At 38.6% G+C, this 18,695-nt stretch overlaps 1 protein-coding gene across 2 annotated transcripts in view; it reads left to right on the forward strand.

Annotated features, from left to right (window-relative positions):
* Positions 1-18,137, forward strand: part of TLE1 (TLE family member 1, transcriptional corepressor) — a 75,932-nt gene extending 57,795 nt beyond the window's left edge. For both annotated transcript variants that reach the window (XM_082497544.1, XM_082497545.1), the window contains exons 12-20: positions 342-486; positions 1,222-1,412; positions 2,902-2,978; positions 11,597-11,846; positions 13,631-13,878; positions 15,854-16,001; positions 16,397-16,547; positions 16,981-17,057; positions 17,216-18,137. In XM_082497544.1, coding sequence (XP_082353670.1) covers positions 342-486; positions 1,222-1,412; positions 2,902-2,978; positions 11,597-11,846; positions 13,631-13,878; positions 15,854-16,001; positions 16,397-16,547; positions 16,981-17,057; positions 17,216-17,323 — 1,395 coding nt within the window. In that variant the 3' untranslated portion in view covers positions 17,324-18,137. The remainder of the gene's footprint in view (positions 1-341; positions 487-1,221; positions 1,413-2,901; positions 2,979-11,596; positions 11,847-13,630; positions 13,879-15,853; positions 16,002-16,396; positions 16,548-16,980; positions 17,058-17,215) is intronic.
* Positions 18,138-18,695: the final 558 nt, after the last annotated feature.

Consider the following 18,695-nt stretch of genomic DNA (forward strand, 5'->3'; position numbering starts at 1 on the left):
TAATAATTGAGACAGTAATGATTTCAAGCTAAAATAATTTGGTGATGGATACTGTATCGTCCTAAAAAAAAAAAATAGCTCAGGCATTTTTTTTTTTTTCATGCCAGTGGAAGAAGGAAAAATAACTTTCTATGTTTCTTTTCTTATTTTAATTTTGGGAGCAATCAATAAGGTCAGCATTTCTCTTTCACAAGTTAATGTTGTCAGCATTGCGTAGATTTATGAAAATTGGCTGAGGGACTAGGTAGTAGGTGCCCAGCATCCCAGCTGCTGTTGTGATAAATTGTATAATATGGACTGGATTAAAAATAATACTCATTTAATTTGTTTAATGATACCAGCATGAAAAAGCCAGCACGCCTGTTCTGAAATCCAGCACACCAACTCCTCGCAGTGATGTGCCAACCCCAGGCACTAGTGCAACGCCAGGACTTCGTCCAGGCCTTGGCAAGCCTCCAACAATGGACCCTCTGGTTAACCAAGCTGGTAATGCATTACCTCACGTGTTTTTATGGTATCAAAATTAGTCTCTTTTTTTTTTTTTTTAATGTATGTAGTTCTGTGTGAATGTTAACTAAATGTATTGCTTTGTTCTTGATATCAAGAGAGGGCTTGATGAGAAGCAGATGTTTGGATTATCAAGAGTTTGAATATCTCTCTATCTCTTATCCTTCTTTGTTTACTTTTGTCTTTTTTTTTTTTTTGCAAATAATCCAGAGACTGAATGCAATATAAAAAGACTTCTCAGAAGTTTCTGGTACTTATTCTGAACGCAATCTCTTCTCCAGCTCTTTGTCTGAGTCTACTAATATTTGCTGCAATGTAAATCTTGACAAATGCAGGGGAAAGTTTACTTTTGCTATTCAGGCTGGTACAGCACAGTTGCTTCAGACACGAGCTGTGTAAACTATGTCTGTCAGCTTTACTGCTTAATTTGGCAAAGGAGAGATTAATGTAAACAGGAAATATTACAGAAATGGAAATAGGTAATGCTAGAAGAGATTGTTAGAAGTAATCAGCAAGTTCAGACTTCAGTAAATCTTATTTACACTGACTGAAAAGAGGTGGTAGGTAAATTATGGCAATGTTTCCTGGCTCTGTGTGTGTGTGTGTGAGAGAGAGGGGAAGGTTAGGTATTATTGTAGGGGGAAAAAAAGCGTTGTTTTCTTCCCTGTATGCAGGAGTATATAAATAAAACTACTTGGTTTCATTATTTCGTAGCTGCAGGTTTGCGGACACCGTTGGCAGTACCAGGACCATACCCTGCTCCATTTGGGATGGTCCCTCATGCTGGCATGAATGGAGAGTTAACCAGTCCAGGGGCAGCCTATGCCAGTCTGCACAATATGTCACCACAGATGAGTGCTGCTGCTGCGGCAGCTGCTGTGGTTGCCTATGGAAGATCTCCTATGGTAGGCCATACGTTGCATGCAATCTCAGTCGTGTGAGTTGTGGTTCACTGAGAAGAGCTACTTGCTTCATTTAGCACTGTTGAATTCCCAACTTATAACGGTGCCAGAAGCTTGACAGCTTCACTGTGCGTTTCACTTTGCTGCGTGGCTGGAGAAACAAATTTGCACCTTGAAAACAAAGAATCTCAGTGTACTTGCGTGTGTTTCTTTTTTTCCATACCTTCATCGGTGCTTTGACGGATTAATAAATGCCCCCCAAAATTTTGTGCTTTAAATGAAAAGGTAGTTTTGGTAGCTACAAAGCTTTTCATTGGTGCTATGGACATCTGCTTTTCTCTTGCTCAACCAGATTTATGTTCCGTACAGACACACCAAATTGATCTTGAAGCATGTAGAAGTCTTTTTTTATCTATGTCTCTGTCCTTGTTGTTTTTTTTTTTTTTGTTTTGTTTTTTTTGGTTTTTTTTTGTTTTTTTTGGTTTTTTTTGTTTTTTTTTTTTGTGGAAATCAACATGAGAAGTTGGTCGGTACATTTCTTGGAGCTCTGTGGTAAGGTGTGTTAAGAATAGTTGCTGTTGTGGGTGTAGTAAGTAAATGGAGCATGGTAGTTATAGCTGCTGTGGAGCAGAATAACCTAGGGGCCCGATTCTGCAAACACGATCTTGATGGCAGTTTTATGCATAGACAGACTTACCCGCTTGTGAATTTGCAAGATTGGACTTAACCTTGTAATTGTCTCATTGCTATAGATACAGCTACCTTTTCCAAACTGGTAAACCGGCCTTTTATGTGACAATGTGGAAATTCTAAATAGCATATGCGCTCCTTAAAGCAATAAGGATTTTAACTCGGGTATAGCGTTCAGAAGAAAAACTAAGCCTCTTTAGTCCAGATTTTCTGTTTGGATTATTTGACGTATGTATTTATTGAGGATGTAAAAGTTTAGCCGAACTGCAGCATGTAAAGGGAGCACAGTGCATTTAAGCTGTAGGCAAACTTGGCTGCATCCTACGGCGCACCTCTGTGAGAGATGTCTCGGCCGATGTGTCCACACAGAGCGGCGTGAAGCCACGCAGAGATGCTAGCTGGGGCCTGAAGCTGCTTTCCAGCCCTGTGCTGCGCCGGCACTGGGTACGCGCAAGCTGTCGCAGAGCTGAAGAGTGCTGGTGTGGCTACGTGCCGACACACCGCGGACTCTTAATTACAGGGCTAGCTCTGTGCTAAGACCCAGGTATTTGTGTTACGCTCAGTAGTGTGAATACATGATATGCGTTATTGGTTTTCTGTTCACATACAAATACTTCCAGCAGAAGCATGCCTCGGGAAAGCGTCTTATTTTCCCTTCCCTCTATGAAAGGACTTGCGCTTAGCTAATGCTGTGGGTAAAAGCCACGTTTTGGTTAAAAGCATAATATTTTGGGGGTGAAGAAAAGGGGCTTGCCAAATGAGAAATTGCAAGTGTGAGAATTAATTCATTTTTCATTGTCAGGTTGGGTTTGATCCTCCTCCTCACATGAGAGTACCTGGAATCCCTCCAAATCTAGCAGGGATTCCTGGGGGAAAACCGTAAGTAACTTTTAACGTTTTGTTAACATATGCAATATCTAGAGAGAATAAAGTTATCTTGTGTCGATAAACAAGAATTCCAAAGGGGTTAGTTCTGGCTGTTCCCAAGAGATTGTTTTAGACTTCTCCTTGTAAGAGGTGCAGCATATAAATTCTCAAACTGTAGTTGTCATATCCCAAAACAGGTGTGCATACACCTATTTCCGATGAAAAGCTGTTGAAGGTGTTGAACTGTAAGGTTTTTTATTTCCTCCTTTCTGGGGGAAGTTAAGGGGACTACAAACTGGTAGACAGTGGTAAAATGTGTAAGATAAAAACGTATTGAAACTAAACTTTGTACTATACTGAGCATAAATGTGTAGTTTGAATTTGCGGACTCCTTGTCCGGCACCTGTTTTATCAGGCCTGAGAGTTTGCAACTGTTGATCACAGTGGGTATCTAAAGCAGTTACTTCAGCAACCGATGCACACCTTGAGTAATGGAGCAAGCTCTTTCAAATGCTTGTGCAAGCGTGCAGTTGGGAGAGCAAAAGGATGATGAAGCAGTTGCGCGCAGCAGGTGGTGCATAGATGTAGGATAACTTCCACAACAGGTTCTTTTTATTTAAAAGCTTTATTTTACTGATGAAGAGGTGGTTAAGTAAAATAGTTCTGTGATGCTTTGACTTATTGATGTTACAATAAAATACATTCACCAAAACAACATATAACAAATTTTTCAGTAATTTGGCTTTGGTAAACTGTTGGGACCGAGTTTATCCGTATGCAGTTGAGTCATGAGCATATATGACATCTTAAAAAACGTATTTTTTAAAGTATTTCTGGAAAACTAGTCTATGCAGGCACAAACAGAGCATAGACTGCAAATTTGACTAATCTGTTTTCTTGGGGAGAGTAGGGCAGAGAGAATTATAACGGGGTTTTTGACACTCTTAGAACCTGTTCTTTGTCCCTTAACGCTTGGCAATCAGTCCTGTCTCCTCTTTCAACAGAAAGTTGCAGTTACAGTAGTTTCTCTCTGTCTAGGTACTTACATAATTTTGAAACTCACTTAGCACTTTGCACTTCCTGTGCTAGGTACATACTGTCTTTAATAATCTGTCATGGTTTAATTTTTCCTTTTGCAGCTTCAGAAGAATTCAGAAACTGTTACTTTTAGGATACTGTATAAGTTATAAGACACACTGTGGTGAAAGCTATATACACACGTATTTCTGTTTGCCTTCATTTTGAACTCCTGTTAATAGCTAGTGATGTATTGTAATGCTAGTCGTGCAAACATCCTTAAAAGTACACCAGATTACTGGCAAAAAAGTGTGTATTTTCTTCTACTCTTTTCCCATAACAGTAGAAAAGCAGCAGGCTTAGATTAGGAGAGCCATCCTGAATGTGTTTTCGTTGTTATCCACTGTGCTTCTGAGAACAGACTTAGTTATCTGTTGGCAGTGTGAGAAACCTATTAAATCTTGGATTTACTTAAAGAAAAGTTGGTGGTATGTTGACAAGATTACTGAAGTGAGGGCTCAGTGAGTTGGTGTTATGTATCAGATGGTGGTGTATTTAAATTTAGTACAGTAAGGAACAGGCTTTGTTCTCAAAACATTCTTTGACGAAGGGTCAGACTCATTCTTGCTGACTTTAGGAGAATTTGGCATACTTATATAAAATATTTCTGGAGAGCGCACAATCCAGTGGCTGTAAGTTTTTACTTTTAAACAAGTATATTCGTAAGTTTTCAATGGCTTATTCCATCAGTAATGCCTGGCAGTATGTTATCTTATGAGCTATGAAAACCTATTTTTGGTCAGTTGGAAATTTTCTGTGGCTGAGTTGTTGCTCTATTCAAGGCACAAAAGCCAGGCATGTATGCTGCTGTACTTTGTATCCTGGTATTTCATAGCTAAATCACAACCTGTGTGGTTTTCTTTTAAATATTTTTATTGAGTGTTTTCATCACTTTATTCACACTGCTTTGTAGATCACCTACTTTGGTACACGCTCCCTACTCTCCACTTGATGTGACCTGTAATGTTTTTTGTGGTCGAGTTACTTGGACTGAGTCAGTCATTTCCTCTGAAGTGACTTCTTTGCTTATCTTTATTGTAAGTGAGGCAAACCTGAAATTCCATAAACTGATCTGTTATGTTTTCATTGACAGTTTTAGAATGATCTCTTGTTTTAATTTTGATTGGCTGCAGCTAGCTAGATGCCATCAGCTACCTGCAGCATCTTTGCGTATCTCTTACCTACATTAGGCAAGTCTCCATTTATTTTCTGTACAAACTACATGGGTGTTATGATCATGCAAACTAGTGGAGTACTCCTGATTTGTTTTCAAAATCTGCTTTTTCCTAGAGTGCAATTAAGGTGCCACATTGAATTTGGTTTATGAGATATGGAGTTTTAGTCTGAGTGTTGTTGCAAGCAATACAGAGAATTTTCAAATGGAGCTGTTGAATCCCCATCCATATGTGTATGCTCATGGCTGCACATTTTTATCAGTGGTTATACTGAGACTGTTTTTTGTTTTTGTGGTTTGGGTTTTTTTTGTTTTTTTTTTTTTTTTTTTCACACAGCTCTGCTTCCAGGAGAAAATTAAGTTTCTTTCTTTCCAAAGGAATGACATTTCTGATAGCACCGTTTTCTTTTAACCCCTGTGTATTCTGAGATCTGGTAATGACTAGCTTGTTTAAAAAAAAAAATATAAAATAGTAGCCTCTTAAGAACCCACTCCTACTTGTCTATCTGCTTTTATCAAGGGACTGTTGTCTGGAAAGCTTGTCTTCTGCTTGCCTTGTTTTGTAACTTGTTTAAATGTAAGTCTTTACTAACATCTTTTTATGTTCCTGAATGTGAATCCTTCAGTTTTGCTCTTTGCAGAGTGTAACCTTGTTAGCAGTGGTACAGATGTACTTGGGCATTTGGGTAGCAATCTAGAAAGTCAAAGTGTCTTCAGCAATTTCTTAATTATACAAATGAGCTAGTCTTTGCATTTGGTAGCAGGTTGTTTTGTTGATGTTTTTTTTTTATTTTTATTTTTAATTATTTCCTATGAGGCTTTTCAGCCTCAGGTTTTTCATATTACTTTGATATCTTGGTGTACAAACATGTCATCTCATTAGTTGTTTTCTCTCTTCAGCTGTTTGTAGTTCAATAATTAATTTTATGGACAAGAACTTGATATCTATATGTGGGTATGATTGTGCATAAAATAAATTTCTTGGTTTCAAAGTTGATTCCCATCAGTAGATTAGCGTTTTTTTAGCAGCTCTTCTGGTTTGGGGTGGTTTTTTTTTGTTTGTTTGTTTTGTTTTGTTTTTTTTTTCAGGCAGGTGGGGTGGGGCAGGGGTGGTGTGTTTTCCTTGCAGATTGCATTGAGCCATCACCTAATCAATAATTATGTTTGTCTTATGCTGGGGGTAGGAAATCAATACTAGTTTTGGGCATGGACATGTGGTGTCTTGAGTCTTGCACCCTGTCGTTTTGATACGTTTAACTATGCCCTGGACTGTAAGTTCTTGGTATGTTGCTGTGATCATGTTTTTTTCTTTGCATAGCCTTTCTAGCAAGGTACTTATTTAGCTTTTAGTCTTCTATAGCTGCTAATTTAATGTTCTTGCGGATTTCTCCTTGATGTGAACCATACCTTCTAATAGTTGGCTTGTGCACTGAACACAGATTTTCAAGCTCAGTGGTAAGATTTATGTCCGCAGTATTGCTTCCCTGGTGTCTAAAACTGTGAATTAATGGTAGCATTGAGGACAAATGCATTTCTCAGTATTTTTTTAAATGTGGTTTTAATTGAAGCACAAGGTGTTAAACACAGACACCAGAAAGAAGTTGAAATATGTTTCTCATTTTAGTGGGAAATGGAAATTTTATGTGGTAAATGTTAACTCAGCTTCTAGTTATAAGTTGACTTTTTGTTTTTGGAAAGGAATAGTATACTGCTCTGGAATTGCTCTAGGCAAAAATTAAAAAGATTTCAGTTCTCCTATTCTTCACGTTTGTTCGGTGAGCGTACAATGAGAATATTTTAAAGGAAGGCTAATTTCACTATATTCTAGAATAACAGGTGGTTCCCCCTCCCCTCATGTACCTCTAGATAGAATTATTTGATGACACATATGAGGTTAAAGATTTTGTTATTTCTATACAAATACCCTTGTCCTTATTTCTTGGCATTTTGTCCTATACAGTGAAACTTCACACTCAGATATTTACCGTTTGTTGTGATAACTACAACTAAAAATAAGCTGGAGTACAAAGAAGAGCTCAAAGTAAAATGCAGTCATCAGTAGAAGGAACTGTCTGCTTTTGTGTTTTGCAGTTGGGGTATTTTGGTGCTAGTTAAGGAATTCTGTTTGAATTGGAGGGATGATGTGGAAGCACTTATTTTTATTTGTTTTTTCTTGTAAATGCATGGTACTTTTAAGTAGGCAGGAATCGCATGCGTTATGTCAATCTGAGTACTTAGAGTACCTGGAATTTAGGTAGTTTAGTTGATTTGCCATGTTCCTGAGCAGTGAATTAATGTGGGAGCCTGTTTTGTTAAATATTTCCTTGAAGAGGAAAAAACTATTCTGAACCCTCCTCAGCATGTCAGATGATACTTACTTACTTACTATATACTTATTTGATACTTATTTGGAAATTGGAGGACCATAATAACTGGATTTAAGCTGAGAAACTGGGTTGTGTTAGTGTCACCTACTGTGTTGTAATGTGTAGGAACTCTGCAGGTTCTCAGTGCTGCTTTGACACAGATGAGGAGGAATCTTTGGATCAGAAGAATATTTCTGTTAGAAAGAATACAATCATAAGTGACACTATACTGTTTTTGCAGAACTCTTTCCTAAATAAAAGGCATGTAAGTTTGGCTTGTTCTTTTCGTAATACACAATTAATTACAAGTGTATATTTACATATTAATGGAGATGTACTTTGTTTTATATTAAGTTGTAGTTACATTGTGTAAGAACTTTTTCTTTGTTCACTGTGGTTGTTAGCCCAACATAAGGAAGGGCTGTCTTACTGCTAACAGTGATTTGACCAAAAATGGATAGTCATGGAACCCGGTCATTTCATAGAGGCAGAATGCTGTGAGCGAGACAGAAATCCACGATCATCACGAAGCTGAACAGCTGTTTCTGGCGTACACTGCCAGTTCTGAACGATCATCATACCAGGACAAAAATGCACATGACATTTTTGCAGTGTTACGGAATTCAGATACCAAGAGCAACTAGTTGAGGAGAAAGATGGGTGGGGAAGGGATGCCTGTCAAGAAACACCTTGAGCTTTAGAGAACTCAAGAATTTACCAAATTTGACTAAATGTTGACTCTTCTAAGGCTGGACAACCAAAATGCTTGTCAGCTTCAAGACTTCAGGCCTATGAATATATCTGGTGCATTAAAAATTGAGTCAATTCTTAAACGTATGTAAGTACACCTACAGCTTTGTATGTAGGTGTAGCGCTAGAAGTACAGTCCTCCCCTGAAGTAGCCGAGTGGGCTCTCTGTCGTGGTGATTTGATGCAGGGGTACCCAAGGACAACAGTGACCAAGCTGCAAATAGTTGTTCTCACTGCGGTCTCCTGTGCTGTGTTCTTCTGCAGACAGACACTTTCCTTGTCTAGGGAGTGTCAGTCTTGCAAATGATGTGAGTTTTTTTTTTGTTTGTTTGTTTTGTGGTTTTGGTTTTTTTTTTCTTCCAAAAAGGTATGTGTAATGAAAAGTTATACCGTAATACCTGGTAGATAGAAGTCACTAGACCACATAAATGTGCTGACAGTGGTGATGTTAGCATGACGTGCCACACATCTTCGAGCAAATAGGAGCATTTGCTTTTTTGTGCGCTTGTCTTGGCAGGGGCAGAGGGATTTGGCAATGTGAAGCCATTTCTTTACACAGTGGATTGCTGATAACTTGCACTGCAGAACAAGCTGTCTTGGCTTGTAAGAAACTATCACTGCTCTGTTTGTTAGGCCATCAAACTCAGTCATCCTGAGTCCCAGCCGGTCTTGGAAGCAAATGCCAGCTCATGATGATTAAAAAAAAGAGGCCATTCTTATGATCTATGTAACTGCACTTTAAACACGGGCGTACTGGTAAAATTCTACATGATTAACAGTGCACTGGGTAAGTCTCTGGTGTTTCAGAATAGAAGAGTCATCGTATGCCTGAAGCACTTGAAAAATGTTCCTATTGTCTTCCTCCCACCCATCTCACTAAGACCTGAGAAGCTGTGTATATGCGCAGAAGCACTTCAAAACACCAATTATTTAGGTATTTTGAATCGAACAGAACACTTAAGCTGTAACCTTCCATTTTTAAAAAAAATAAAGTCACATACAAGTGGATTATTCATCTTAAACATGCTGGAAAAAATTTCTTAATACTTGCTTAATTGTTTTTCTTCTGTTCGTGATAAAAGCAAGGGCAGGCTGAGACTTCAAAGTTGTGCTGCTCTGTGTACTGTTGTTGCTAACAAGTATTCTGCAACTGGCTTTGATCTAGAGCCCAGGATGGGGCCCAGCTTTTCAGCCTCTTAAATGCTAGGACTCTTTAATTGGATTCTGTACCTGAACCTGAGCAGTTGTTCAGCCTCGAGCAGTCTTGTTGCCACTCCTCCTCTTCTTCCTCTCCCATCCTGTGTCTCATCGGTTTAGTGAATAACTACTTGGGGACAGTCGTTTCTCTACTTTTCTTCACAGAAATGATGCAGATTTCTAGTTAAGCCTGTATCATTACCGTAATTCTTCGTACAAACAAAGAAAGCGTCCCATGGGAAGAAATAAATTTGATATACTTTGCATTTTGTATACATGTAAGGGAGTGAACCCTGCACTTCCTTTCTTATCTTGCATTTCCCACTCCTGACATTTCCATGACAAAAAATATGTCATCTTTTGCACTTGCTCATCTTCCATTTCTGTGTGTTCTCTGAGCAGGCTTTCAACTCGCATGTCCAACCATGAAGCATGAATGAGGTACAGCAATTTGCATGTATAGGCACTATTAATGTCTTCTTTGTTTAATAGCAGTTACCATTAACCAGTTTTTACGCTTCCCTTCTGAGAAAACTGTCATATTGCATGAGGTGACTGTTTCCACTCTTACCTTCTGTATGAAAGAACTATAGAGTTGTTTCACCTCTCCAGTTCTCACTTTGTTTTAAAGGATTATGATCTGCTCTGCTCCTGGGCATATTCAGTTGCTTTGTGATGCCTGTTACAGATTCAGGTATCTTGCTTGTTCCTTCCTTTCAAACTGTGAAATACTTGGAAACAGGCAATAAAATACTTTGAAAGTACTAGCTCAGAGCCCAGAACAGAAGATTAAATTGAATATCTGTTGTTGGGCCCTTGGTAGGGGGATTCAATACTAATACTTGAGCTATAGTGAGTGAAGGTTTCTGAGGAAGAAGGTACATTTGGAAAAGAAAGGGAAATTATGAGCACAAGAATGTATTAGAAAAATAAAGGTATCACTAGGCTTATTAGTGTAAAAAAAAAAAAAAGCATACTTGCTTCATCACTTTTTATCCACTTTGGCCTCTTGAAGAATGCTGTTAATGTAACAGCAGCATCACAACCCGGAGCTGTGGATGTGCTTGAGACAGAAGAAGCAAAAAAAGAAGCTCACCAGTATAACAAAAAGCAGCCTTGTGCAGTAGTATTTTCATTATTATTTTAAACAAACAAACAAAATCTCCTGCACCTGAAACCTTTATTAGCTTCTATTTGGCCCTGGTCCTTGAGTAGAGCTGACTTTAAACATTACAGTGAATTTGAAGAAATAATTTTATTTACTTTCCCCAAGGAGGAGTATTTTTATTCAGTGCTGGGATTCACTTCCTCAACCCTAAGTTTCCATATACTTGAAATTATGCACTGAATACAAATAAAAGGTGTTACAGAAGTGCCAAAACTACTTGGGAAACTAAGCCTTTTGGCTTTTCTGAAATACTGACTCAAGAAAACATAATTATGAGAAGATTGTACCAGCTTTCCAATAAAAGGTGTGTTTAACCACTCTGCATGTTTCTATTTTCGGCTTAAAGCACTAGTTACCAGCTGGAAAGAGAGGCACATGAGCACAGCTGGTGCTGATGTTAAAGATGAGGTCTAGAGACGGCGCAAAGGTTGAACTTTGACTAGTGCTACTGCAAGGCAACAGGTGCAAGGCTCATGGAAGAAGTCTGAAAGAGTAGTGCCTGGTGATGGATTGCTGCTGCTGCAGGACTTGTGGTGCTGAGACTTGGAACTGCTGGCTAGAAACCAGGGGCTGAAAGATCTTTTAATTAATCCAGGTGGCTGGGGGATAGAAGCTGTGACCTTGGTCTGTAGAGTTAAGGGTGGAATTTAAGTGCTTCCCCACTTCACGAATACTTTAGATGAGGCAAGCTGGAAATTACTATTGTGAATCCTTGTCCCCCTCTGAGGTTTTGTGTGCCTGCATTACTTGGCACTGTAGCTGCGATTTTCATAGGAAAAAGATTGGGAGAGAAATCAAATTAAAAAATACTGTGTTTTTCTTGTGCTATAGCACTGTATCTAGCTGATTTTTTTTTTTTTTTTTTTTTTTCTTCTCTCTTCTTTCTCTTCCCCAAAAGAGCCTACTCCTTTCACGTTACTGCAGATGGTCAGATGCAGCCGGTTCCTTTCCCTCCTGATGCCCTCATCGGTCCAGGAATCCCTCGCCATGCCCGTCAGATCAACACTCTGAACCACGGGGAAGTTGTGTGTGCAGTTACCATCAGCAACCCCACGAGACACGTGTACACGGGTGGGAAGGGCTGCGTCAAAGTCTGGGACATCAGCCAGCCTGGCAACAAGAGCCCTGTCTCTCAGCTGGACTGCCTGGTGAGTGAGCAGGAACTTGTTCACAAGGGTAGCTTCTCCTTGGAGACTCAGTGAGGAAATAGCTGTCCTTGTCTGGATTTTGTTCATGTAACCAGGAAATAGCAAGCAGTTCTGTTTCCTGCTTTATGTATTTAGCTGTCTTTTTTTTTTTAAACACATAACAGGTGGAGTTACAGAGAAGAGTGCTGCTTTATTTAGGGATAAATATCATCACTAAGGGTCAAATAACAGATTAGATAAGATTTCTGAGTAGGCAGTGTACCTGTTTTGTTTTTTTTTTTTGTCTCTCTTTTCTTCCCCCCCCTTGCTTCTAGTCATGCTGATGACTTTTGTGCATGAGTTTAAAAGGAGTGTAGCCTGGCTTATGCAGGGCTACACAGAACCTTACTAGGAGTTTCACTTACACCAGGAGTGACAACCTCTTTTTTTCTGTACGAGGGTAGCGACCACATAATGAAATAATGTGGCAAGGTACCAAGGTCACTTTCAGTCTTGCTGTGATTTTGTTGGTGATCCACAAGTTATGTTTTTGTTGTTTGTTTACACTTTTGCAGGATACAAAAGGGACCAAGCATGGTAGTATAGGTAGCTGAAATGCGAACTCAAAAAAGTTAACGCCTGGATAAAAGATGCCTATTGTATTAGAAGCAGCATAGGCATTTGTGAAACGTTAACTAAGAAGACTTATTGTTATAAAGCACAATAATGTATATTCTGAATGAAAATAATTCTAGCTTCAATGTTGATTCAATTAAACGTGTTTTTTTTTTGTTTTGGTTTGGTTTTTTTAGCCTTTATCCTATATTTACTGCTACCCGTATGTTAGTTGTCTAGTAGTAAAAGTATGGTTGAATATGTATTCTGTTCTGTGACAGGTACGTGTCTGGATGCACAGTCCTAGCTGCCTCCATTTTAGTTATGGAACAGTAGTGGCTGACTAACTAAGCCAACATTTCCACTGTGCTATTTACTGCTCCTTTGCTGTGAATAAAAAAAAAAAAAAAAAGTAGCAGCAGTAGTAGAAATGCTGTTATGTTCTGAGTTGCAGATCTTAACCCTCCATTTCCTAAAGAACTGTCACCATGTTAATTTGGCAGTTGTTACGGAGAAATGGACATCCAATACACTTAAGGAGTCAAGCTTGTAATAAGTGAAAGTTGAAATGTTTTCCACCTGTACAGCCCCTGTAGTACCTCTCAAACAGCAATAGTATCACAAATGTGAAACTAATAATATAAGTACAATAAGAATCATGTTGAACAACAAAGGACCAGCATATCTCCAGGACCAGTATGGGAATCCTTAATATTTTAACTTTAAAATGGTGAATGCAAAATAGTATTTGAAAGGAAACTCCAAAACCTGAAAGGCATGAGACCTGAACTGCATTTTCATATAGGGTTGCCGAAATGCCAAATGAAAGGTCATTTGCTTTAATATTTCTATTGTTGGTGACCTGAGCTGATGGAGTGCACTTGCAGAAATGCAAGCTTACTTTGGCTCTGGTTTTGTGTAATGAGACGGAAGACTTGCCATTCATCAGGTTTAAAACAGAGTAGACTGTGGCAACAGGATTCTGCAGTTCTAATTTCTGCAGCTGCAGTCTCTGGTTAGTGATGAGAAGTGGGCGTTTGAAACCTTTTAGGATCTGCTGGTTCCTCTTCAGTACTTCGGTAACGGAAAAAATAGCCTACTGTTTAAAACTTGGATGCAGTCAGAATCATATTAGTGGTCATTATTGGCAGGCATGTATTAACATAACTGAGGTGATTTGTGTCGTACAGAACAGAGATAACTACATCCGCTCTTGTAAATTGCTGCCTGATGGATGCACCCTCATAGTTGGCGGGGAAGCCAGCACATTATCCATATGGGACCTGGCAGCACCAACTCCTCGTATAAAAGCAGAGCTGACATCCTCAGCCCCTGCCTGCTACGCTCTGGCTATCAGCCCTGATTCCAAGGTGTGCTTTTCCTGCTGCAGTGATGGTAACATCGCAGTGTGGGATCTGCACAATCAGACATTGGTCAGGTGAGTCATTAATTGTTTACAGAAAACTTTAATAGAAGTTACTCATTGGACAGCTACATAAATATTTATCTCCCTGAGTGGTGGTTCAGGACAGCAAAGTAAATAAAATAGTGTTTCTTATCCGAAGAATGCAGTTTGCACCCGAGTTGGGCAGAAACTAGTTTTGGTAGCTTCAGCCTAGTCTTGGAAGATGCACTTTCGGGGCCTAAAGAGTTGGTCCATAACCTTACTGAAGTCAGTGTAAAAGTTCCTGTTGGTTTCAGTTAGTTGGGATTTGTCTGCACGTTTCTACAAGCAGCATTTCTGCTGGTTTGTGATTGATGTAGACTGAACATGCCTTTTAGGGAACTCTTTTGAGCTTTGTTCTTTTTCTTTGTCGTAAGCCTTGTTAAGTAATAAAGAGAATTTTCAGTTTTTATTTAGCAGTGATAAGTAATAAAATCAATCTTACAAAAGTGGTTGAAAGTGTGGATCCCCTCAGTTCTTTAGGAAAGCATAAAGGACTGATGTTTGGTTATTCATGAGAGAAAGGTATTTGAGTTTTCTGGGGGAGTTTGATCTCTAAAACTTTTAGAATGGGTTGCAAAGAGTATAATAAATGGATTACCATGTAAATCACTTTTCAAATCTTTTGTTAGATCTTTGGTTAATTAATATATTAGTAAAAGATTAAAGTGTCTGGCAGGTCAGTATTCGGCATTAGTGTTATGACAGAAATTAAAATAGGGCCAAGTGTGAAATGGCTCATAGCAACTAGCTGTGTGGTTTACTAGAAGATAAATTTCGGTTTATGCTTACCAGAGTAGTGGTGGCTTACAGTATCACAAGAAGAGAGACCCTAAATTGGGAAAGGCAGTGATATTTTAAAAGTTACAAACACTGGTCTGCTGTGTTTCAGTTAAATTTCCTGTATATCAATAATTAGCTTAAACTTACATGCAGAGGGTCATATTAACATGTATGCAAATTTTACTTCCTGTTGAACTTTTAGGTCAACAAAGAAGATTTTTTTTTTTTTTTCTTTATATAAAATCTTCAGTTTGCCCTGTGCATGCTCAGTCTCTGTAAAGGTGCTCTCTCTCCATCTATGACTGTCTTGCCTTTTGAATGTTTGCTGTAGGTGTTCCCTCTACTTGCTGCTTGATCACATTAATTGATAACACATGGAATTTTGAGACCAGAGCTACAAAACAAAACGTGCCATGTGACCTTTGTGTGGCAGCTCTTGGTGATTCATACTCTTCATTCCCAAGCTAGTTGTCTCCCTCCCCCCCCCGCCCTCCACCTTTCACATTGAGGCATAGCACTTTCCTAAATCTAATTGCTGATGAAAAATGCAGGACCCTCAGAAGGCTTTTGCTAAAGGATTAAGGAAAACTTGAGATGACCTTCTGGGTACTGAAAGCTGAGAATTACTAATGAGAAGATTTTAAAACAAAATGCACCGTGTAGATTTGTATGATCTCCTGGCACAGAGAATCCGACTTTGCTGACTCAGCAGTGCTTCATATTGAACTATCTGGATCTCTGTCTGGATCACTTCCTGTTAATATCTCTGCTTATTATTTATCATCTTGACTTGCAGCCAAACTAAAATACAGAAGCTGTTTTCTGGAACTGGGGGAGCTTTGTTCCCTCAGCACTTGTTTTAATCACACTTGTCCTTAGTACTTTTAACTATAGTTACTGTACTTAAATTTTCTCACAAGCTCTTTTTTTTTTGGTTTTCAAAACCTGATGGGAAGTATTTGAGTTTGTTCAGCTAGCCATGATGCAATTCATTTCTGTAGCACCTGGAAAATGTTTTTGTAATACTGTTGTATTTCATGCTCAGTAAGAGGGAGGGGCTGATTTTTGCCCATCAGCAGACACAGAAGAGATGACACACACGTACAGGGTCCAAAACTAACACCACAACAGTGTTTACCTTGAGCTCTGGCAGGAAATCATTATTCAATCTGGTTTGTTTTATCAGGCAATTCCAGGGCCACACAGACGGAGCCAGCTGTATTGACATTTCTAATGACGGTACCAAGCTCTGGACAGGAGGTTTGGATAACACTGTCAGATCCTGGGACTTGAGAGAGGGGAGACAGCTACAACAGCACGACTTCACGTCGCAGGTAACTGGATTTTCCTACAGCTTGGAGGGGCGGTGGTGTGTGCAGTGGGGGGGAAACATTTAGTATGAAAGCTGAGATTGAGCCCAGTGCAACTGGCAGATTGTTCCCGCTCTTCCTTTTGGCTGCTCACACACAGTATTTTGGAGCTTTCATATGTTTAGCTTCCAGAACAAAATGATAGTCTGACACTGCTCTCTTTTCCTATCTCTAAGTAAATAAGTAAGAAGAGGGGTTATTTAGTCACTTTAATTTTGAACAGCAGTCTTGCTATTGAGCTATGTGAGGTTTTTTTGGCCCTTCTCCCTCTCTCCTAATTAATTTAACCACGGTAGAAGAAAATAAAAAGCCTATCTGTAGGGAAAAAATAAAAAGTGTAAATGTGGTTTAATTTTCAGATATTTTCCCTTGGTTATTGTCCTACTGGTGAATGGCTAGCTGTGGGAATGGAGAGCAGCAATGTAGAAGTGCTACATGTAAATAAACCAGACAAATATCAACTGCACCTTCATGAGAGCTGCGTATTGTCACTCAAGTTTGCTTACTGTGGTAAGTTGCCCTGAAGACAGAATTGAAGGTCAGGGATCTAATTCATGCTTTGGCGATTAATTATTACATAGTCATAGCTCATTTTGACAAACAAAACTTATTTATTATCTCAGTTTTTTAAGTTATGAATAAATGTCTCTGCTTTTTGAATTCAGAAATACTTATCTACAAAAAACATCCCTTTTTCTAAAGGCTGCTGCGAGGGTTGATTTGTGTGTTACAAGCTATTCCTCCTTACAGAGTCTAGGGATTTCCTAGTATGTAAAAGTGTGAGTGTCCACATTGATTTTAAGCGAAAGTGCTATGTTGATCAGTGGTGAGAATTTTTATAATGGCAATTAGTTAACGGATTTCATAGATGTGAGTAGAAAACCCAAAATCTGTCAAATGTCTTTTTCGTGTATTTTCATAGTCCTTCTGTTTTATATTCTAGGTAAATGGTTTGTGAGTACTGGGAAAGATAACCTTCTTAATGCATGGAGAACTCCTTATGGAGCCAGTATCTTCCAGGTGAGGATGATAATGCTTTTAAAGAAAAAACTAGAACACCCAGAGTCCCAAGAATGGACTCGGATATCTTCACCTATGTGATCTACCCAAAATGGGATGCTGAGATGAGGGTAACAGACTTTCTTTAATGATGTAATATATTTCTATTTTTCTTCTAGTCCAAAGAATCTTCGTCAGTGCTTAGCTGTGACATCTCTGTGGATGATAAGTACATAGTCACGGGCTCTGGAGACAAAAAGGCTACAGTCTATGAAGTTATCTACTGAAAAATATGATGGGGATATAACTTTTAGAAGTTGAACTGGGCCAAAATTGTTCTTAATTGTAGAAGTAGAAAGGTTTTGCCTTCTAAAAAGGAACAAAAGTATTGAGGTTCCAGACCTTGCTATGAAACTACTCCGGTTTTTCAAAATAGAAGGCAACATCCAGCAACTAAATATTGGCTGCGTGGACCAAACGGAACACAGAGGCAAGATGGACAGATGTAGCCTAGGTTTTTGACATAGTTTTTAAAAGCCAAGTCTACTGATGAATGTTGGAGCCTTTTATTTTTTTTTTTTTTCTTTGTGACCTCATGCAAATTGTTCTCATTGCCTGAATATGGGGGATAAATACCTTTCTGTTCCTTGCAGTTCAAGTTGCATTCTGTCCTGTGTAGAGCAGTGGTGTCTCAGATGAACTTGTTTGCTGGTTTTGCATCTTGTGATATGTTTTTGTATTTTTGTTGAAGGTCAAACATTTGTATAAATTGTAAATATATTTAGTTTATTACAGTAAAGGCTTTAGTACCAACAACCAGTCTTCCCCCCCCCACCCCCTCCCCCCTCTCTGCCTGCCCTGCTTATTTAAAATTAAAAACCTTTTGGGGATATAAGTACCTTTTTAGAAGCAAAAGCAAACACTATGTATAGTTTGAAAATGGTGTCTTATTCTTTATAACTCTTCCTAGATTCCTTTATCATACTTCAAAGTAGTTGTTTTGACGTATTAGGGTATCAAGTCCAGTAGATACTGTCTTGTGCTAAAGAAAACTTAAAAGGCAATTTTGTACTAATTATAGTGTAAATATAAAAATTGAACATTTCATAAAGTTGTGCAGTTTATTTTAAGTTTATTCTGATGTCCCATGTATATGTTCTTTGGCAGATACAGTAATATGTGCCTGATCATAAGTCATTTGGTCATTTCTCTAGAAGAAGAGGTGACTTCCATCTCCTTTCTCCCCCAGCTGACCAGAATTCATGCGAGACTACATTTCAACTAAGTACATCAGAGCCTTTATTCATTAACTGAGGATGTTTATGATTAAACAAAGCTAGATAAATTGCATCCTTTGTATTTTACAGAGAAGTGGTAGTTAATGACCATTTCCTTTTTAATGTCTTGTCTATACTTAGATACTCAGGTAAATTTAATTAGATCACCAAAAGTGTGAGTTTTACAGGGGATCACTTAAACAATGTTAAATACTTGCAGGGCTGCAAGTGAAGTGGATTAACCTAAACTAAGTTAAACTCGCTTCTTAATTTCTTGTGAGAATATTGACAAAGGAATATTTTGATTTTTTTTTTTTAATTAATCCACTGTACAAATTAACTAGAATTAATTTTCCTGAGTGTCCCGTGTTACACCGGCCTA

The sequence above is a fragment of the Vanellus vanellus genome, assembly GCF_965231255.1.
Source record: "Vanellus vanellus genome assembly, chromosome: Z".
NCBI classification, from domain to species: domain Eukaryota; kingdom Metazoa; phylum Chordata; class Aves; order Charadriiformes; family Charadriidae; genus Vanellus; species Vanellus vanellus.